The sequence below is a fragment of the Neolamprologus brichardi genome, chromosome 2, assembly GCF_056152115.1.
Source record: "Neolamprologus brichardi isolate AB-2024 chromosome 2, ASM5615211v1, whole genome shotgun sequence".
Taxonomy (NCBI): domain Eukaryota; kingdom Metazoa; phylum Chordata; class Actinopteri; order Cichliformes; family Cichlidae; genus Neolamprologus; species Neolamprologus brichardi.
This window is the reverse complement of record NC_142105.1, coordinates 18,114,272-18,137,401: the sequence shown is the minus strand read 5'-3', so window position 1 is coordinate 18,137,401 and position 23,130 is coordinate 18,114,272. Positions and strand designations below refer to the sequence as shown.

At 40.5% G+C, this 23,130-nt stretch overlaps 1 protein-coding gene across 4 annotated transcripts in view; it reads right to left on the bottom strand.

Moving 5' to 3' along the window:
* Positions 1–23,130, bottom strand: part of zgc:66433 (uncharacterized) — a 52,392-nt gene that overhangs the window by 20,022 nt on the left and 9,240 nt on the right. For 2 of the 4 annotated variants that reach the window (XM_006781871.3, XM_035909785.2), the window contains exons 2-3: positions 4,966–5,048; positions 1,545–1,719 (exon numbers count right to left, since the gene is read on the bottom strand). In XM_006781871.3, the coding sequence (XP_006781934.2) occupies positions 1,545–1,719; positions 4,966–5,048 (258 nt within the window). Of the gene's footprint in view, positions 1–1,544; positions 1,720–4,965; positions 5,049–20,464; positions 21,184–23,130 lie in introns of those variants that run through there. The other 2 variants (XM_087847684.1, XM_087847688.1) reach the window with 2 other exon arrangements.

The window sequence follows — 23,130 nt, the reverse complement described above, 5'->3', positions numbered from 1 at the left end:
TCAGAGAAATCAGTAAAATGTAACTAGATATTTCCTGTGACAGACTGAGACAAAGCAGGAAGTGGCACCGCTTAGGAAAACAAAGAAATTCAGGACTTTTCCGCAGGAAAACACACATTCTTCTAATTGTTACAAAAACAGGAAGCGCTGAGCCTTCGCTGAGGTGAGTTTGACAGAACAGGAGATGGATGTTAAAACACAACCTTCCTTTTTAAAATGCGCTCATGAGAGACATTATTGACCTGAATGGATGCATGAGCTCCAACAATGTGAGCAGAAATATATCATTTGGCTACAGAACGGTGCGGTTTCTTGATGAATCCCTTAAACATGGCAGTAAAGTAATGATATAATATTCTGGATTCACATTTTGCTGGGCTCAATTAAACTCCATAATAAGAGCTAGCATTTTAGATGCTTTGAAAGGGAAATGGTTTTGCTTAAAAACACACCGCTTATGTAGTTTTAGTTCCATTCCACTTCCTTCAAATCGATTTTTGTCTTATTGTCCTGTCCCTCACAAACAGAAGGTTTGATCAACAGGTTGGTGGGCTAGTCACAGCCAGAGATGTGTGCCACAGATGACCAGTTTTTAGATATGTCTTCTCTCTGACATCACACACAGCCAGGAGTAGAAAAAACTGTCTAAAACTGAGTGTTCGGAGCATTTTGAAGCCTTTCGGCTCACAGGGTTTACTTAGACTCAGGTTGACCTAATTATTTGAAATGTTGGTCCATGCTTAAAGGTAAAGTGTGTAAAATCTCACCATTGGATGTCATTAGACTAAAAATCGCAATCAACTGAATTTTGTCTTTATCCTGTCTTCCTTCTCTCACCCCAACCAATCACAGCAGATGGCCCCGCCCCTCCCTGGGCCTGGTTCTGTTGGAGGTTTCTTCCTGTTAAAAGGGAGTTTTTCCTTCCCACTGTCGCCAAAGAGCTTGCTCATAGGGGGTCATATGATTGTTGGGTTTTTCTCTGGATGTATTATTGAAGGGTCTACCTTACAATACAAAGCGCCTTGAGGCGACTGTTGTGATTTGGTGCTGTATAAATAAAACTGAATTTTATTTTCCTACTCCTTCCAGTTCTCCCAGTTCATGGAGAGAAATTTGCCTCAAAAGGGTTGTAAATGATTATGATATGATCCACAAGTATAAAGTAAGATTTAGAAATGTGTACAATGATTTGTGTGTAAGGACTCACACCCACACACAAATATGAAGCAGTCTGAGGACGCGTAAAACTATTTTACAAAAGCATCCATCCAAACCTGTAAAAACACTGAACATTTATGCACAATTTAGTTCATGAATCCGGAACAGATTAATCCAAGTTTAGCGATTTGTTGAAAGATATATGATGCACACTACTCAATGTATATTTACGAGTATTTACAACCGACTGTAGCTTTAATACGAAGATATGACAAAATGAGCATATAATAAATAAGTAGAGGCGTGACAGGTCTTAGTTGAGCTCTGTGTACTTTTGTCAGATTGTAAATAAAAGCATTTCATTGAGCACATGTGTGCGATCTTACCCAGAGCCTTTATCCTTCTCTGCTCGAGTGAGTGTGTTGCTCTCTGATGCTTTGCTGACATTGTCACTCGACTGGCTGGCTTTAAGGCTCGCGTCCGCTCCTGCAGCTGATGGATCCTTTCTCTTCTTCCTGGCAAAGAACCTTTTAAACGTTTGGAACTTGGACTTTTTCTTTCCTGAGAAGACAGAATCATGAATCATTGCATGGTGGTGCACAGTTACATGCTGATGAGATCATTACACACACAGCATCTTTACACACTGCCCCAGTGTGAACTCGAGTTATAGAGCAATTAGTCCTGCGGTGGCTGTAAAGACACAGGTAGGCAGCCCAGAGGGAACCACACAGAGCGAACGATGTGTGCGTGTGTTTGCAGAGCCCAACATGAAAACTGAAAATACACATATGCATAAACACACACAAACTCAAGCTTGTAAACCTACCCCCACAGTGGGTCCATGTCTATTAGCACCACAGTGGAAAAACTCAACAGCTCTTTTATAACTTCTTAAACAGCTGTCATCAAGAACCTGAAATGGTCCTCGCTCCATCTCACATGCAACAGGGATGTGGGCTGGCTCAGCACTTATACACTACGCATTTGTCTTCAAACCACATGATCAGTATAAAGAGTAGTGCAGAGTTGGTCTTTTTTTTTAATTCATCTACATAGTAACAATGGTAACATGTATAGCACTTACAATGTTTACTATGTTCATTAGCTTAGCTAATATTTACTGGGTCAAACCATAGACTGTATATAAAAGATGAACACAGCCTGTGGTTTTGAAAAACAAAGCCATTATAGAAGTGCACATTGTTTCTAACGGCCAGCAGGGGGCAGCGCTTCTTGTTTCAAAAAGAAACCAGAATGACAACGTGGTGTAAGACAGCAGTTCATAAACCAGTGTGCAATGCATTGATTGCAATGGTAGAGGTGTAGACCTGTATACAGCTGAGGATGATGGGAAAAAAAACAAAATCTGAATGTAGCTAGGCTTTCCAAACTCTGTCAGTGGTTGAGGAGCATTGTGGGTAATGTAGGTTTTGTAAGGTGGGGAGAAAAAAAAAGCAAAAAGCATTATTGTTGTATATTTTGAGTAAACTGAAGTAGCCATCAAATAGAAACACTTGTAATCAGACAAAAGTCATCACAAAGTGCAACATCTTTCATTGTTTTTACAGCTAGACAGAAACAGGATTTTAACAACAGTAACAATATTTGGAGATTTAGATTTTCCAATATATTTCTTTCAGACACACTAAACATAAACAGATTTCTAACATTTAGTTTATGTAGTTTCTTTACTCGTCCACGTTCAGCCCGACTCTGCTCAGATCAGCTGGCTGCTGTGTTTGTAGCATCCCAAACAGAGAAGAGCCCTCTGGCTGGCAAACTAAATAAGACCTATAAGATGTTTGAACAGTGTTTTTTAATGTTTCTACTCTACTTTTTTAATTTTCATTTTGTGGCCTTTAAAATCCTGATGCCCATAGGAGCGGCAAATAGCTAATATCCCCTGATAATATCGGCCAACCTATAAATCGGGTGGACTATTTGTTACACAGGAGGCACTTAAAACATCCCCAGAGAAAGGAAACAGAAGCTGAGTTGCAAGAAAGAGAAACAACAATGTTCCACGACCTGTGTCATTTTCGTCCTCCTCCCTGTGGGGAATCCTTGAGCATTCCTTCTTTTCTAAAAATACACTTTCTGGTTGGAGCTAAATCCCAACTGAAAAATGTTTGGAATCCAAACCTGGTGCTCAGGCCAAGATGCTTTAAATCTCTGGGTCACTCACTCAAGATCATGTTAAGCACATGCGGTGCATTTTCTTTTGGGATTTTTTGTGTAACACAGAAACCCAAAGATGTCACTAAAATAAAAGTCTGTCAAAATATAATGAAAACCAATTTTAGCATCTTAATGAGATGCCATTAAACCGCACACAGAACAAGTTATTGTTGGATAACTGCAGTCCACAAAAGTGCTGTCTTTACTTGAGGAGGTTCCAACCTGCTTTTTGATGAAGCTTCAGAGGCCTTTCTGCATGGCCAAGATGAACTATCAGGGGGAAGCACCACCCAACAGTACCATTTATTGTGCTATTTTAGGCACAATACTCTATTAAAGCCAAAAGGTCTGCCTAGAAAAAGGCAGCTGATTCAGTGGAAGGTCAGCGTAGAGCTGAGATATTATAGTTTCTCCATATGCATTCTGTTATGACTAACAGGACCTATACACAGTCCTGAGCTCAAAATTAGGGGCAACTCAGCTGAACTGTGAGAGGATGGTGACCTTTGAAAGGGAAACAATATCAGGGCTGGGATCTCTCTCCATAAAAACAAAACTACCAGAAAAATTAGAGACTGTTCATTTCTTGTGAAAAGCGAGTGAGCAAACTTGAAAATTCAGCAGGATTATTACACCAGCATTAGCCCAAGATTCAAAACCGAGAGCTTCCTGAAAACAAACTTCTGCCTGTTATTCAATCACATTATCTTGGACCTCAAGCCTGGGCACGAAAGACCAGTGTCATCACGTCTGCTTAAGTCACTGTGTTCACAAGAAGCTCACAACTTAACCTTTCCACATCAACACACATCTACATCCTGGTTCCCACTCTGTTTGTTGTTAATCTGTGTGCACGTTTGTGTGCGACAGCCTTGTGTTTTCCTCCTTTTCCTGCCACAACCTGCAAGGAGATATTTGTGTGCGATCGTTCGAGCTGATTGGATCTTTGCTGGGAGTGAGTAGAAAATCTCATTGCTGATATCGCTGGCAAGTACCAGCATCCAACCATCTCTGAAACAACATTTATTATTGTCATCAGAGCTGAAAGCACCAGGAGTTTCTGCATGTGTTCCCACTAAATGAGACCTCAGAGATTTACAAAACATGCACTGATAAGATTCTACTGATTTGGAAAAAACATGTATTTTGTTTCAGTTGTTGCAAACTTATACAAAATAAAATTAAGCAAAGTAAGCAAAAAGTACAACGTTTGTATTAAGACAATCTTTTCATGCAGAAGACTTTCATTTAGAAAACTGCCAAAGTGCCTGGATTATCTGGTTTTCACTGCTCTGTACTGTGAAATTAAACCAAGGAAGCCTCGTTAGCTACAGCCTGAATGATTACAGGATGGACAGTAACTCATTAGCTGTGCAATCCATAGAAAGTATGAACCATCTGACGAATAGAAACAGTTGAAAGGTCATTTTCACATTCTCCCTGTGTGTCGATGACCTTGCAAACTCTGAGTTGAAGCTGAAAAGAAAAAAGGTTGAAACGATGCAAATTACAGACACGACCTTTTTATGTGATTACAGCGAAGACAGCCACTCAGCATACATTAATACTAAATATGCCTGGATTCCCAATCAAACATTTACAGAAAACATTTAATCAAACTGTTACCTGAGCACTCTTCCTGGACTTCAGCAGGCTCTTGATTGGTCGTCACGTCTGGAGTTCCTGATGCCATGGCAGCACTGTCACTGCTGGGAGGGAGACAGATGATGAGTTTTATGATTATAAAGTCTTTCATAAGTTTCATGAACAAGACCAGAATCAGGCTGGCTGCTATAAATCAGTAGAAAAAAAAATAGAAAAAAAATAAATGTCTGCATTTATCTAAACCTGCTTCTGCCTTCTTATTTGACTCATATGGCAGCTACCTAGTTGCAATGTGATCAGATTAAAAAGTGATTAAAGTCCTACTTAGAAGTGTCATGACTGCTGGTAAAAGTGGCTTGGCGTGGTCGGACCAAATGGACAGGCGACTGGATGTGGCGGATTACATCCATAACAAGTCACCACCTTATAAAATCCCCCCAAAGCTCATTATGCAACTCCTGGATGCATTAACGGTGATGTAGTTGTTCATTCATTAAACAGGTGGAAACATGTGAAAAGTGCTTCTCTTTGCTATTTAAACTTTAATCTCCATCTGATGTGTCTCCACAATCCAAACAGTCCTAGCGGAGGCACGCCTGCTATGTTTCCAGTGTACTGCTGCGCCGTTAACTCAAGTGTTCATCACGTCAACAGCAGGTGCCCTGCAACCGCCGAACACAACCTTAAACAGATATGAAATCACATTATGAGCTGGTGCCTTGTTAAGGCTCTGTGTGCAGCAGGACTGAGGGCTTCACATTCGGGCTGCGAGTCAGCCTTCACTCTACAGTACAGTAGGTTCATTTGCAAGTCATCATTTTATCATTATTATTATTTTAAATCACTCTTTGCACTGCACAGAGCTCTCTCGAGCCCACAGGACGTCTGAGGCCACGTGAGTGCAGTTCCAGCATGCTGAACCAGTTAGACGATCCTGTATAAAAGTTTTATACTAGTGTCAAATCTAATTAGCCGTGCACTGTGCTGTGTGTTGAGGATTTCCTGAGCCGTTTGGCAGGAAGTGGACTCATCGCTGATATGGTTTTCAGCAAACATGTCTAATTGTAGCTGTGCCACCATTTATTTCAGGTCTGCAGAATCTGTGGAGGTCAGTTTGTCAATGCATCACCGGACCGAAAACAAACTCGATGATGTATCAGCGTGAAATTTCATAAGGATGTTTACAGTTTCCAGAGATAAATCCCAAAGATTCCTGAGATCCCCTGGCTGTTTGACAGCTAACCCCATGATCTGACTCAATACAGATTAAATTACATTAACATGAATGTATTCATTGTGAACAAGTGCAGGTTGTCTAACCAAAGTAAAATAACAATAAATGAACGAATCTCCTTTGGTTTAAAGGTTTCTATGGAAACTGTGATATGTTGTTTTGGTTGAACCCAAAATTGGTGGGAAACGGGCACTATTCAAAACCCCTTTTTGTTAATCACAATAGTTTTATTTATTATGCATATAAAACCTCCAAATTTTTAGTTTAGCAAAATCAAAGACAAGTCACATAGTTGGATTTTATCACGGATCAACCTTAACCTTTACCCCAAACTAATGTTATCTAAACGTGTGATTTCTGGCTTTTGAAATTAGTTTTCCCAAGCCCGTATTCCTCAAGCTCTTTCCAACTCAGATTCCCAGAAGTCCACGGCTCACACAAATATTTCTAAAACCAGTCACTAACAAAAAAGATTCAAGTTTAATTCTGCACAAATAAAATAAAGGTCAGCATGATGTTTTTCCCCTGGTGATCCACGCTCAAACTGCAGTCCCGATCGTGGCTTTACCACCTTTTTAAGTCTCGTCAATCAGCGAACAACAAACACTCAGAACCTATTTGTACTTTTCAAATGGTCCTTTTATGCTTCTCTAAAGCGTAGAGTTTACTTAGGGATTAGGGTTACTGATGCCTGATCCCCGGTCTGATGACTCACAGTGTCAATGAAAAGCACCCATGAAATAAAAAATAAAATAAATAACAGGAAATTAAAGAGACTGAATGTTTATTCATTTTAATTATGAGGCACACCCGTTAAACTCCTCATTAACAAAGCTATCTAAATCAGCCAATCACATCGCAGCAACTCAGTGCAATTAGATTATATAGACATGACAACCTGCTGAAGTTCAAACCAGCAACAAAGTTGCTTCAAGGGACTTAACAATTACCATGGTTACAGCCAAAGGATACAGAACAGCATCTCTGAATGCACAGCGGCCTGAACCTTTAAGGTGAAAGGCTACAACATGTTACGAACAGGAAATTAAGGCTACAGTTTGCACATGCTCACCAAAACCTGAACATACAAGACTAGACAAACGCTGACTGGTCTGATGGTTTTTCATTTCTGTTGTGAAATAAGGATGGTAGGGTCCGAACTTTGCATAAACAACATGAAAGCATGGATCCATCCTGCTTTGTACCAACAGTTCAGGCTGCTGCTGAGGTAACAGTGAAAAGGATATTTTGTGGCACACTGTGGGCTCATTAGTTCCAACTGAGCATCATTTAATCACTACAGTGTACACACCTTCTGATGGAGGATACCGTGTTATATTATAAAGCTCAATCATCTCAAACTGGTTTCTTGAACATGACAATTGAGTTCACTGTACTGAAAAGGCCCCAAGAATCACAGGATCTCAACCCAATAGAGCAGTGGCCTCAACCCACCAGTCCATGAGTCTGTTGGTACCATGCCGCGGGAGTGAAATTTATGGTTTTCAGGGTTTTTATCGGTTTTATCATTAACTCAGTTTCCCTGGGTCTATTCTTTTGTGTTATGACTAAATCTTCCTTTTTTTTGGTACTGGTTTTATTTGTTGTATTTATCCGCGGCACCTTAAAGGCCGGTCCGTGAAAATATTGTTGAACATAAACCGGTCCGTAGCGCAAAAAAGGTTGGAGACCGCTGCAATAGAGCAGCTTTGGGATGTGGTGGAATGGGAGATTCTCGTCACAGTAGCTGACAAATCTGCAGAAACTATGTGATGATCTTTTGTCAGTATGGCCCCAAATCTCTGAAACAGTGCCTTGTTCTATGCACAAAGAATTAAGGCAGTTTTGAAGTCAAAAGGGAGTCAAAAGTGGTACTAGAAAGGTCTACTTAGAATCTATATCCATAAATAATATTGCAGTTAATCTTAAACCTCACATTATGTAAGCGAGGATCATGGGAAAAGTCAAACCATGAACACAGTTTAGTTAACAGCAAGCCAACAAAGAAGAGAAGTCCTTAAAGAACTGTAAATACAAAAATACAATCACAATAGGCATCAAGTTCTTTTTATCAGCACCCGTGTCCATGACTACAACTGACCGATGTCCATCTGCTTATGAAGGGTGTGTCGTGACGGCTCCAGGTAAGAGCTAACAGGTTAACACTGTGATAGAATCGTTTGTGCTAAAAAAAATTTAAGGTGGAGAAACCGCCACTGTTTTTTCCCCCAATCATGTTGTTAGTGTGAGAAGACTCTCTCTCTGTTAAGGAAGCAGCTGGAGAACTTCTTGTCAACTGTGTTTACAGTGAGCTGTGTGTTAAAGAAACAGAACATTCCAGAGGGTCTATTGACGTACTGAGGGCCTTTCACCAGTATTACTATTATATAATCATAAGCTATTATTGGTTTGTTAAAGTCGTGTGAATCATCACCATCATCATCCTATACAGACTCTGGAGTCTAACACCTTCTCTTATCAGAATTTATTTCAAAGCCACAAACGACTGAACCCCACTGATTTGTATTAAACACATGGTGGTTGTTGTTTTGCTATATACATTATTTTTATACTTGAAGTATTTTATTTAAATGCCATGGTTACAAACTGGTATACGCCAATGCTGTTATCAGGTGAGTTAACTGCATAAACACTTACATAGACTCAAGCGTATCTAGAAAGCAGCTACACGAGCAGAAATGAGCATAGACACTCATACAGTGTTGTGATATGAATGAAATCAATACCAGGTAGAGGTAAGAAACAACATCAATGTTTACAGGTGAGGGCCAAAGTATTGATGTTTAAGAATTAAATTATGGGGTCCAAACTGCTGCTCTCATGTCTGGGTATTAAGCATTTAATAGAACTGAAGCCACCATGTAGTTAGCATAGAAAAAGCTAGCATTGTTTTCTGCAAAAGACAGTACCATCATGAATATCTAATGAATGTGTTCTCATGAATGCACGTATTGTATCCCAAAATGTACCTCCTGAGCAGAGTGTAGCCAAAAACACTCAGCTCAGGGCTTCATGACAGGACATTCTTAACCAGTGAATGATGTCATGGTGGCAGAAGCCATCTTTTTTTATACAGTCTGTGTACTTAAAACATAGAAATTTATATAGGATCTTTGAATTCCTGGCAGGAGAGTAAAAAAAAGTATCTGCCAAAAGTGATAAAACCTGATATGTTAAAGCTCAACTTTTATTTAAAAGAATGAGCAACAGAGCTTAAATCCTGCACCTCCAAGGAACGGATCCAACAAAGTAAAAAAACAAAAACTCTTTTACAGTGAAGCAGACGTGTTAGGATGAAGATCAGATGGTCAGGAGTCACAGTGACTGACCTGTGCCCATTTCCAAAGCTGGATCCCCATGGTGACATCCTCCGCTTCATTAGAAGTACAGATAGACGACGAAGGCAGGCGAGACAGAAGGATGGATTTGCCAACTCAATGAAAAGTGCAGATGAGACGAACACAAAAAGCGAGAGGGAGTGAGAGAAAAGAGCGAGAAAACTAGAGGAAGGGACAAACACAAGAAAGCGGGAGGGGGCGGGGTCAGAGAGAGGGGCTGTGGGAAAGAGCAGCATGAAAGGAAAGATGAGTCGGTTAGATAAACACAAGAATATTGGGACGAAGAGAGAGACAAAAGGGAAAACAGACTTACAGTAAACACAGAGGCTTCGCAGTGGAAACAAAACACTTGCAACCGAAGATGGTAAGAAGAGCCTGGACAAAGTTTTCCCTCACAGAGACATTTTAGTAAATAAACAAAAGGCCTTAAATCTCCATTTTAAACAGATAATCTAGGAGATCACGACCTTAATGCAAAAACTTTTTATCCAACCATATTCAGAACAAACAACAGGACTTTTTCCATGGCTACTGTCTCTGCACTGAAGCTTGCCTGTGTTCTTTATGTAACCTTAATTTGAGTTTACGATGAAGGACTTTTTTCACAGTCTATATCAAAGAGTTGTTGGGGTCAGCTTTGTGTTTGTAGTAAAACCACATGATTGTAACTGACTTATGGCATTTCACTTTGAAGCCAAGTCTGTGGCACACAGAGGTTAAGGTGGCAATGATGCAGCTAAGATCCTCTCTGGGGCTTCAACCAGTGGATTCAGGATATAACCCAGTACTTCCTAATACACACCATACACCTAAAAAAAAAACCAAAAAAAAAAAAACCCAACAACAATAATGCAGGCTTCACATGTCCATCAAGATTCTTTCTCCACAACAGGCTGTTTCACTGTACACTGATTTAAATGAAAAGAGCTGCTTCTGCCCACTCTCCTTTTAACAAAGAGTGCTGTGGCTTTTCTTGTGTTGCCATGGATATCTTACTGGAAAATAAGGAAGGGAAAAGGATAGTGACTGGAGGTTCCTCCAGTAATATAAGTGGAAATAAATATTTAAAAAAAAACCTAACCAAACAAAGAAAAACTCCTGCTAAAGTTTTAACAGCAAACACAGTTACCATTTTTAAACTGACCATTTATTAAAAAAAAACAAAAAAACAATCTAGGTCCTGTCCTTGTTTATTGCTGTCAAAGTCTGTGTTAACATTTCCAGAGTTTCTGACTAGATTAGAGCAGTTAGCTCTGGAAGCTAACGGTCATGTTAGTCACATTAGCCACATGGCATGCTAACGCTAAAGATTTTGGCATAACAACAAAAATGTGAGTGCTCCGCTGGGTCTTTCTCAGATGCCAGGAGAGCATTTAAACTCCTGTGCTTGCAGAGAGGAACAAGCAGGCTCGTAGCAGGGACATGTAGAGCAAAAGATAAACAGGCTGTAGTGACGGGGTAATGCTGGACTGTTAGGCAGGTGCTTATTTGGAAGAAGTGGGCCGTGCTGGAGGTGGTAACTGTGTAGCTTTTATACTAAAGAGGGCATAAAGACTGTTATGAGTCTAAGCAGAGTGTAATCTCAGAACACAAAACTTATATTTCACAGCAATATTTACTCAGCAATGCCACAGGAGCCATCATAAAGCCTTAATTGCTACTTTTGGTTTACCGTATTTCAGGCTTTGTTTCTTTTCGGATTAGTTAGATGTTACGGGCTTTTTCCCCAAGGTTGGACTGCTTCATGAGAATCTTCTGTCAGCTGTTCATTAACTTATTCTTGTTTCATACTTATCCTTCAGCAGCCTGACTTTCATGCAGTGCAAACACTCTCAAATATATAATTAGCTTTATTTGGAAGTGCATGACTCTATGGATGGTTGACAAGGACTGTGTGTGTGTGTACGTTATTACATAACAATGGATTAGCACAAAGAGGTATTCAGACCAGCAGGGAGTTTGCCTTTATTAGACACCTGAAATAACCTTATTAGCACCCACATAGAGTGAGCACGCACACAGTAAACATGTCCACATTTGTCTGTCATTAGATTGTTTCTAAAAACACACACAAAAACACTTTAAAGCCATACTGTACACTGCTGGTGTGGATGAACACTGACCAAATTCAGCCATGACAACGGGATTGAACAGAGCCCAGATTACACAGCAAAAACACTTCATCTAGGAGCTGTGCGAAGACCATAGTGTCACTGTAAGCTATACAGAAGTAACTAAATATAGATAACTGTGGAGAGCGGTGCCCACAGAGTTCAACAGTAAGCTCCGATGACTCCAGCCGAGTGTTGTCCATGTGGCTTCTGTCCTTCTGACGTAAAGCAAATCCAATATCGCCCAGCTTTAATCTCTCAATGGATCCAGTGTTACGAGACTCATTACACTACAGGCTTATGGCGCTGACTAATTGGCTACTGTCAACAATGATATTCAATGGTACTGACTCAGAAAAAAAGCTTCTGATGTGATTAATAACCCACTCATGATTCCGAAGTTGTTTGTCCGTGTTACAGCCTCTCATTTCTCTGAAAGGACTAATCTAATCTGTAAGTTGCTGTAGGTCTTACATAAAACAAATCCACCCTGCTCTGGGCCCAGTTGTTGTGAATCAGCAGTTGAACTGGCTAATATCAGCCTGATTACATTACAAACAGCAATTGGGCTCTGCAGAGTGAAGGGACGGAGCCTAGAAGCTTAGCAAAGTGTAGAGTTTCAAAGCTAAACACTACTGAAACCAGGCTTCTGTCATTGCAACTGTGTCTGTTCGAGGGACTCTTGTAATGGTCCGTCTCCACAGACTTAAAGCAGGGACTTCCATTAGCCTCAAACAGAACAACCCCCTTAGCTGTGTGGCTGTACGTAGCAAAAGCAGAGCTAAACCAGAGTCACGCGGCGGCTGTTAGAGCTGAATGAGTTAACAGTGTCTATGAATGAAAATTTGTTTTCTGCCTTACATTCCAGCCCCTGAAGTAGACGCGTTCATTCACAGAGCATCAGCAGAGGGCTGGTATTTCCTCCTGAATTCAGCATTTCTGAATTATTTTTATTTATCTTTTAAGGAAGGCAATATAGACCAACTCTTAAATAACAATTCAAATTGATAAATAGACAACTCAAAATGATTGCAGTGATTTTTGGAGCAAGTTTCAATATCTGTGATCGATTCTTAGCACGATATTCAGGCTTCTGACTTGAGCAGGATCACCACCGACCCAACACAGCGTGGAATCCGTCACAAAAGCTAAAAAAAAAAAAAAAAGAGCTATTTTTAGGTGCTTAGCCAGCAAATCTAAAAAAGGACATTCCCTATACTGTATGAGACACAAAGCGAGCCTTAGGAGAAGATGAAAGGCTTGAGTGGAGGAAGCTGGCCGAGGGAATAAGATGTTAGTGGGTCTGTGACGAGCCGAAAGCCTTCAATTTCCACAAAGAGAAAAAAAAAAAAAAAAGAGACAGATGCAGGAATGAATCAAGGCAGAACGGCGAGGGGAGAGAAGGATTTTTTTCTTTTCCAGGCAGCTGAAATGATAAACTTGGCCGAGTGGATGAAGCGCTCTGTGCAGATAAGTTGCAGACTGCCATGTTGTATACACAGATAGAAGCAGCATGGGAACTTCACTGTGTTTGCACAAAATAAAGCATGCAATCTGTGGTGGTGTACATTTACCGCTTTTTTAAAACTAGAATTACTGCCTTGTGGTTATACGCTAACCAACAAGATGCATATTACATCTCTGTCTGTCCTGACTTGACCTTTGACCTTTCTGATGTTTTCACTTAATCATGTTATGCTTGTTTTATCCTAAACCTACAGCTAAAAATGTGGTTTTCTTGAGGTCATGGTGATCTTAACCTTTGACCACCAAAATCTAGTCAGTTCATTCTTGAGTCCTTGCAGCTTTTAAAGAGATAAATGGTCCATGGCAATGGTCATGGCTGTCATCAGCACAGAGTTATAATGACCTGTAATTGTGTTGACGTGGTTTAGACAGACATGCACATACTCACTGTGGAGAATTATAATATCTGAGGTTTAAAGCAGGCTAATGCCTGTGGCTAAATCTGCCTTTTCCTTTATTTTTCTCTTCTGTGCACATGCAAGAAGAACCATAGCATTTTGCTTTAAATGAAAAGTAATGATGAGGTCAAATTATAGAGACTGTAGTAAACAATGTTCTTTTATTGGAAACAGCTGGAGAGGGTTCCAGCATTGTGGAGAAAATACGTTGTTTTACACAGAACTCTGTACTCACAAAGCTTTGTCAATGAGCTCTATACACTCGTCACTAAGCGAGCAGAAACAGTTTCAACATGCAAGTGTTTTCACTGAGGACAATAACTTGTAGAAGACAATGCAACTGAAACAAAATAGAAAATGAAACGCAAATTATGATGTTTAGCCTAATGCAAAAGTCTTGTCGAGCAAAACCGAAGTCAAGTCCACTGCTTACAACAGCAATTAATCTAAATACTTAAACGGAAGTGCTAAAGCACTCTGCTCATTGAACTGAGTGAATTTTTATATCTGTACAGTAAACGCGAAGCAACAGCCAACACACGATAGCTCAGCTTAGTATGAAGACTGTAAAGATGGATGAACCACTAAAAAAAGTTAGAAAATGAGCCTGCCAGCACCTCTAAAGCACAGGAAACATGCTGTATCTTGTCTTCTGGCAGGGACCACATGAAGTCATGTTGTCAGTCTAGTCTTTATGCTTACAATAACCTTACTGTCTACAGGTTCTACAATTCTAGAGTTTTCTCATTTATTTTACAAAGGACTACATTTATTAAGTGTCTGAAGGCCTGGTGTGTTTGTGCTGCTCAGACTTTAATATCTTTACGGGATAGATAAAGCAGTAGTTCTTCCTGGGTCTGATGCCCCATCCAACACTGCACAGGGTCCAGTCTGGCTGTTTGATCTGCCATCTTGTCACATGCCTTTGTCTGCATTATTTAATAAAAGATTAATGGGGGAACAGCACGGAAAAAAGGCAACGTCCTCACAGGATAAACATCTTCCATTCTCCCACTGCTCTCTTCCCAGATGTTAAAGAGCTTTTACATGACTTTTGTTATTGTCTAACTCATCTCTGTTACACGAAGGCGCTCAATGCGAGCCAAAGGGCCATAAAAGGACATGAAAAATGTATAAAGAATGCATCCAGATAACACAGCTCCACATCATCAATGCATTACCCCTCCTTTCTCCTCATTCTTTTTACCTCTCGTCTCATTATCTCCCTTCCTTTCTCCATCTTTGTGCGATTCCCAGTCTCTTGTCCAGCTGCGCATACCTAACTGGGAACATGGCCTTTAAAACTGTGGTATTTCCTCTTGACCCATTCAGCCAGTCCACGCCTGCGCGATCAGCAGGAGAAGGTGACCGAGAAGGAAATTAGTCATGAATTTTTACTCCTGAACTCCAAAGAATGTGGCTGTGACCTACCCTTGCAATGCAAAACAATTTGAGAATGTTTCAGAGCTGTTAAAGGCAGCATTATTTGAATTTCTGGTTTAAAGGTGTTGGGCGACAGATGTTAAAACAAGTTTAGGAAAACCATTGAGAAAAAATGTCAGAGTTATTCAGTACTCGTTAAAGTCAAGCTCAAAACTGAACAACGTACCTACACCTTTTATGAAGAAGCTAGCATTAGCGCAAATGCTCGGCATGCTGTGAAAAGTAGCAAAACAAAATGCAACAAACTTGATTAAAATAAATTCCTCAAGAGTTTATCCGTCTCCAGCCCAACTGCACCTGCCGAGTGACTTGGCAGGACTGTTGTGAAAAGCGATTCTAGAAATAGATGCAGCTACTGTATAATCAATCCATTAGCCATTAAGCATACAGATTGCTTTCAGCAGCATCTCAGTGAATGGGAAGAGAGCCACAATAACCATGCCTTTAACCATAGTGGTGTACCATTTACTATTCATCAAGTTCAAAACCAGTGTACTGCAACACCTCTATGCATATGGTCTCAGGTTACCGTGCTGTTTACTACTGGAAATCCATGCCACATTAGCTAGCCAGTGCTAACACGCTGATACTGCCGCGTATTAAGAAAATAACAGCTTTAAATAGTATCTTGACTGGTCTCCAGCACAAAATAGACAAAAAAAATATTGCTGTTGGTTGGTTGTCAGTGGGAAACCCTATTAAAGATAATGAAAACAGTCTGTCTAACTTTATCTGCCCCCAAACACAAACCTTGAAATTCCCAGCAATGCATTTAGCATTCAAGTAGTCACGATTTAATCCCATCAAGCATTATAACAAGCCGTCGAACTACAATGACCTTTAACACTCAATATGATGCTGCACTGCTCTGCGTGCTCATATCACAGAGGAGCACCAACATAATGTCTGATATTCCCAAGCCTTCAGTTTATGTAAACAGAGCCTGAAAAATAAGTTACTGGGAGACAGTGCAGATGAAGCATGAAGTGGCAGTTACAAAATGTGGTTTCATTCGAAATGACTGAAATAAAACAAGACACTGCTTGTTGCAAAGCAATTCAGAGTCCCAGATAAGTCAGAATAGATAGCTTAGCCTTTTATTCAAACACTGCATTCATCTGAAATGAAGTGATCAAGCAGAAGATAAACATTGGTGACAAGACATTGGTGTTTGAATCCATTCACCAGTCACTAAAAGGCAGCTGAACGTTGATCAGTTATTTATTGCTACAGAACATATATGCTCGTCCCTGCTTTGCTACTGCCACAACTACAACACAAGTCTTTGTAAAAATAGGTAAACTGGACCTGCGATCACATCCAGGTCACTTCATAACTCTGAAAGTTACCAAATTAAAGGCTGGTGCATAAAATGTAGGGATATTGATTTTATGTAACTTGGAGTTTGAGTGGTTCAGACTTAAAATAACCTTTTAAACAACAAACTGCAAAATGTTTTTCACCCTGAGGTTTGGTTCAAATTGAGAAACCACTCCTTTGCATTTGGAGGTTCCTGTCAACATCCGGCTCTCGTTTTCTTTGCCACATTCTCTCCTCCATCTCCTTTCCTCGTCTGTCAGTACTCTTAGCAACAAGCCTTACATGGACTCAAGACAGCAACTGACCAAACACTTTCAGTCACTCTACACAGTCTACATTCATTTCCAGCTGCATCACCATTTCTTCTATACAAACTCAACCTACAGTAGTTGTATAATCAGTCTTGGACCAGAAAATCCCAGTGGGGACTGGTGGGAAAATGAGAATATAACTTATCATCAGCTTTGATTCTTTTATTGTGGAGTTCTACTCTACTGCTGAGCCAAACTGGAAAATGACATCAGATTTAAACAAAAAACTATCTGGGTTAGGGAGATTTAAACATTAGCTTTGCTTCACTTACTAACCGCAGAGATATATTTACCACAAAAAGGTTTCTGGTTTGACAGACAGGGTGCTTTGCCTCCGTGCTAGGGCTCTGGCTGGGCCTTGGGGGCTTAGGTGCTTAGGTTGTGGGCGGGTGGGGGCACGGGGGCTCAGCCCTGGCGCAGGGGGCCTCTGGCGCATCGGCCTAACTAGGGGGCTCTTCAACTGACAGGGAGTTTGTTCCATCCTTGCAGGAGTCCACTCTGCAGGTGGGGGAGAGTCACATGAGAGGTGGAGAATAAACTTCACCTGGGTGTCTACTGTCTTGTGCAGTCTGGGAGATGATTGAATGTTAGGGTGGGTACAGTTTCCTCTGCGGTGGGGTTGGGTGGGCTGCCCCGGGTCCTGTGGGGCTGGGCGGTCCTGCTGCCATAGGCCCCGGTCTGGATGGGCCTGGGCTCCCTTGCCTTGGTGGGTGCCAAAGGACGGGGGTGCCTACTGGGGTCAGCGGGGGAGCTGAAAGCCCATAGAAGTCGGAAACATTTAAAATGTTTAAAATATACAGGGCATCCAATAGTACTCCAACTATAATGCTCTTGTAGCCACTTAAATACCAAATGCTTCAGTTTGCCCTGACTGAAATAATAATCTCATGACTTCAATTTAAACGCAGGCTCAGCCTTAATTTAGTGCATTCTGCCAAAATGCACTTGAATAAAATATAGTACAAAAGTCTTTTCTCATTTTTCCCCATTTCTAAGTTGTAAGTGATCTTTAACAAAAGCTACAAATTCATCAATATAGATGAAGGAGGTCAGAAGAGAGACAAAGTGAGTATCTACAGTCATCTGTACAACACAATAGAGCCTCTGTCATGGTTTGGTGGTTCAGCCAGTGGTGGCGATATTGATGGGATTATAAACAGAAAATATTTAACCATCCTGTAATACAATCTAGAAAGTGTCTGATTGGCAACGGTTTCAGTTTTCAACATGACAAGAACTCCAAACACACGGCCAAGGGAGTAAAAGCATACCTGACAGCAAAAAGCTTCTCCCCGGAGCCCAGACCTCAACATTATTGAAGCAGCGTGGCATCATGTTAGCAAAGAACAGAACAAAAAGGCAGAAACATCCAAAGAAGAGCTTTAAATGTCCTTCAAGAAGCCTGGAGAACTATTTTCAAAGACTACTTAAAGAAATAACAAGAAACTTTGCCTAAGAGAGTTCAGGTTGTTGAAGAATAAAAGGTACCCAGACTAAATATCGGCAAGCTTGTTAAAATTGTACAAACACTGTTTTTGCCTTTTAGACTGTTGTTACATGTATGTTTACCCGAGGTGGGAAGTAACAAAGTATTTCTACTTCGTTACTTTACTTCACTTGAGTAGTAATTTTTCTGACCAGATTTTACCTGCTAAAAAACAAACTGAGGTAAACTGTGTTATTTGAAGTTTGCATGAAAACACTGTGTTTAGTACAGGATAAACAGGTTACTTTGCTGTACTGTGATGGATTTAATGCATGTGAGTGATGCACAGAGGCTGTAGTGCTGATGGTCAGAGTTCGGTTACATAAAAGGGTTGCAGAGATGAATTTGAAGTTAAACTGATGATCCTTAGATTCATTTACTGAATTCCACCTTCATATGAACCTTATACCATCTAGAACAGGGGTGGGGAACTCCAGGCCTCCTTGATTCAGCACAGCTGATTCAAATGGCTAAATGACCTCCTCAAAATGTCTTGCAGTTCTCCAGAGGCCTGGTAATGAACTAATCATTTGATTCAGGTGTGTTGACCCAGGGTGAGATCTAAAACCTGCAGGACTCCGGCCCTCGAGGCCTGGAGTTTGACGCCTCTGGTGTAGAGGGTGGAAATCGGATGGAAATCAGCCAGGACAACTCATGAAACAGCTTTTGACACAAAGATAAGTAAAACTCAGCGCAGCAGTAGCAGCAGGTCAGCTGACCACAGCCTGTACATGAGAATCTAATGGCTCCCCATACTGAGCTATTACAATTGATTTTAGGGTTCCTCCACCTGCTAAATCCACTGTAAACTCTTCCCTACACATTTTCATGTCGAGAGGCAAAGTCACCCTCTACAATGGAGACAACAGAAAATAGAGCTTTTTGTTCTGTTTCCCTTCTTTTTCCCTGCTCATGTTCTACTTACCTGAGTGAAAATTTAGACTGAAATAAAGTTAGTTCCCCATCTACTTATTTTATTTAATACTTTAATATAGCCCAAGGTTCAGTTTGCTTTTCATAAAAATAAGAGGTAGAAACGTTCTTCGAGGAGCTACCTTTACTTTCTTTGAGTACGTTTCAGAGCCTGTGCTTTTTACTTTTACATGAAGTTGAATCTGTACTTCTACTTAATTACAGGATGCTTTTGCCACCTCTGATGTTTACACAACTTTCATCAAGCTGGATGCACTCATTTCCCATTTTCCTGGCAAAACACAAGAAAAGAGGAGAGACTCAAGACTTTTGCACAGTGTTGTATGTATGTGGCAGTGATTCAGCTCATCTCCACTTCTTCTAGTTCATTTTATGTGTGTGTGTCTCACACTCACACACACACACACACACACACACACACACACACTCTATTTGTTCAAGCTCCACTCAGGCGGCTGTAAAAGCTTTCACTGTTCAACTGTCATGAGGCTGGGAGGACAAAGACAAAGAAAGTTGAAGGGGGTATCAGTGTAACCAGCACCACATCTACACAGCTCTGTTACAAAAAAAGACACTTTACTGTAGTCAAAAAGCTAAAGGCACTCATTATGCTGAGCCTCTGTGGTCCAATCACACTGCCAAGCCTAGCGTCCTATATTTAGCCAATTCAAAGCATTAAAATCACAGAGGACTTCAATCAGGAAGAACAGAAACATGCATCCAAATTTAAATGAGGAAAAAACTCTTAACACAGCCACAGCTATGCAGCATCAAACCTTAATGAGCAACAACATGAACTGATCCTGTTCCAGGAAAACATACAGGAAATCATGCTCATCCACCTGATTGTAGTGTACAGCACACATGACAAAAGCGAGTTTGACTCAGAGATTTACGGACTAATCACTGACTTCCAGTCAAAACCCGTCTTGCGAGTTACTCAGTTGACCGTTTGTTCCCAAGCGAGTCACTAACTGTAGTGACAAAAAGAATACAGACTGATTTGACCACTGCATTAAAAGACGGTGTGCAGGATGCAAATGCAGGTCAGTGCACTCTAACAGTTTTTATTTTTCTTGCTGCACTTGTAGTCATACCGTGGAAAGCAAAAAATGAGTAGAGTGCAACAAAGACAACACATTTTGTGTTACTAGCAGCAGTCAGCGGTCTGCATTATGATAGAGATTTACACTGAAAATGACAAATCTCGTGAAAAGGGCCGACACCACCCATATCCTGTGACACAGGTTTGCAGAGACTGTGTTGATGACCTGAGTGAGCAGTTTGATGAAGCAATATCTGTGAGCAATCCATTTTTTGGGTTTTTTTTTTTTTCCTCATGTGATGCAAGAACAAGGTGTTGCAATCTTCAGGTAATATTTTACAACTGAAACTTACTTGCGACCCTTAAAGCATCCGTACATCCCGGCCATGGTGTAACGATGAGATGAAGCCAAAACGTGATTTGTGCGTTTTCCCGATGATGCCCCGTTTCTTCTGGTCTATGAATTTAAAGCTCTCAAACCCCAAAACTTGAGGTTTTTGTCTTCCTTTGCCCCCTGTATACTGAAGACTTCTCGCTCTTCGCACTAGAAACGATGCCACTCCACAAGAGAAGATCGCCTTCCTCCAAGTCAAACCATCCTCTGAGGTTCCTCCCACTTTTGAGTTCCACTGAAGTCAAATTTCATACTGACCTCTCTCCTTTCATAAATCTGGCAGGAAAAGCACCAAAGCTAGCCAGTCTAAACCACTCCAAGACTCGCATTCAACTGCAGCCAAAGTGGGACGATCATAATATCGTGCAAGCAGCACAAAAATAGAGTTAGAAAAACTGAATCGCCCTTTAAAAATGAACAATTCACCAGAGAGAGAGGAAAACGTCTCTTCCCCCAACGACCACGTCCCACAAAAGAAGAACAAATTCTTTGAGTGGTACAATGCAGTGATGAAAACAATGAACTATAAATGACTGACTGGCTGCTGCATGCTTTGCTCCTCTCCTCCCAGTCACCACGACTGGTAATGCTGCTGAAGCACAGAGGGAGGAAAGATAAAGAGGGAGGAGAGAGGGAGGGAGGAGGCATGTGTGAACAAGATACTCCCCCCACGACCTTATCCTTCACCGTCTCTTTCTACTGTTTAGATGTAATTAACCAGTGAGTGCCAAGTGGTTTATTGTTAATGTTTACTTTTACTAATATTACCTCAGATGTTTCCCCATGAAGACAGTGAGCAAAAAAGTATAAAGTGTGTTGTTACTTGCAGTAACAGCACACTTTATATCCAACATAGCCTTCATAGTTAACCCTAAAGACAAATGATTACAAATCACTGTCAATTGTTATATTGATTCAGCCGGTTAAGACCAAACCTAAAGAAACGTTTAAACTGGGCACAGACATGCCACTGTCCTGTCTGTCCAATATAAAGCTGGAGCCAGCTAGTTCTTGTAAAAAAGTAAGAAAATGTACTAGTCTTCACCGCTGAACCTCAGTCACCATGTAAATTGCAAGCAGCAAGCTCCAGGACTGGAAAAAGAAAAACAGAAATCAATCTGAAGAGGAAGTGATGGAAACTGTGGTTTCGTAAATGGCTGATTTACTCCCTTTTTATAACAGTTTTGGTTCTTTTTGGTAATTATATCCACAAATAATAAAAAATATATTTAAAACAAGTACGTGCCTTAACCTGCATTATTTTTAATAGCCACCAACAGATGATAGCGGTGGTTGCAAAAACACTCTGGTTTCAAACTTGATTTAAGTAAACTCTTTCCTGGTGACCCATTCAATTTTACTAATTAAAATATTAAGTGGATTTTGTGTATTTTTTATTTTTTTTTTTATCATTTTGCATTTCAGAAAAGTAGACTTCATTAACTCAAGAAGTAGAGCATCTACGAATCAGAAGGTTGGTGGTTTGATCCCTGATCCATGCCAAAGTTTCTTGGGCAAGATACTGAAGTTAGTGTGTGTGCGAATGTTAGATAAAGACACTTAGAACAGAAAAAAGTGCTTCTATGAATAGTTGTAAATGAGGTATAAAGCGTCTTGAATATACTAGAGTAGAAAAGCGCTACATTTCTATTTACCATTTAGCTTTGACGGACAAATTGTTAGCTGGTGAGGATGCAGGTTCACGGTCTCTTATCAAGACAGCAATAATAAAAAATGGTCATCTTTAAAACCGGACTTCCCGACTAAAACCTGTCACAGAAATTGCATCCATCTTTAATACCATCTAATAGATCAAGGCTCAATGTTTTGAATTAGCAGGGTTTGGCTTCTTCAGCAGTAGCTTTAGCTGCTAGCTATCTACGGGGCTTCACCTATGCCAATTTCAATCATGTTTGCTACCTTTAGAGCCTTTTAAATACAATAGTCAGACAAATAACAAGACTTGGAGTACAGTTAATTTCAATTAAAAAAAAAAAACGACCAATGCTTGCTTTAGTTTTCTTGCTTTAGTGAATGAAAATGCTGCTTAACCTTAAACACAGAGACATTGCTAATCCTAAAAAAGCCTTCAAAACAGAACTGTACCATCACAGTAGGCACACCCGTGTTTAACACATCGTCTGTGGTCATTTACACACAATGATGATGTCCTGACTTCATATCCTGGGCTACTTTAGTGCTGGTATGTTTACTAAGCTATTTGTTTCTAGTTTTTATGCTAAGTTATGCTAGCAGTCTGGCATCACCTGGAATTAAACCATAAACTCTCCGTTACAATACATTTGACCACATGTCAGGGTTTAAAAATTAGTGGAGCATTTCAGTGTCCTTCAAATACAAAAGGACAGAGCCCAGTGTTCTCTGCGTCTCAGTAGGAGGCCTAGCGGTCGCGCAACAGCCTGTCGCAGCTAATCGCTATAAGTAGAAAGCTTAACCACCAACAGCCACTACAGCTCAGAGCGCTTACACTGTGTGTGAGTGGCTGTGAAGTGACTAGGGGCTGATCCTGAGATTTCCTGCTACAACACCGAATCAATTTTAGCTAAATGGCCAATTTTTTAAAATGATTATTAGAAGATCACTATATATCAAAACAACTAGGAG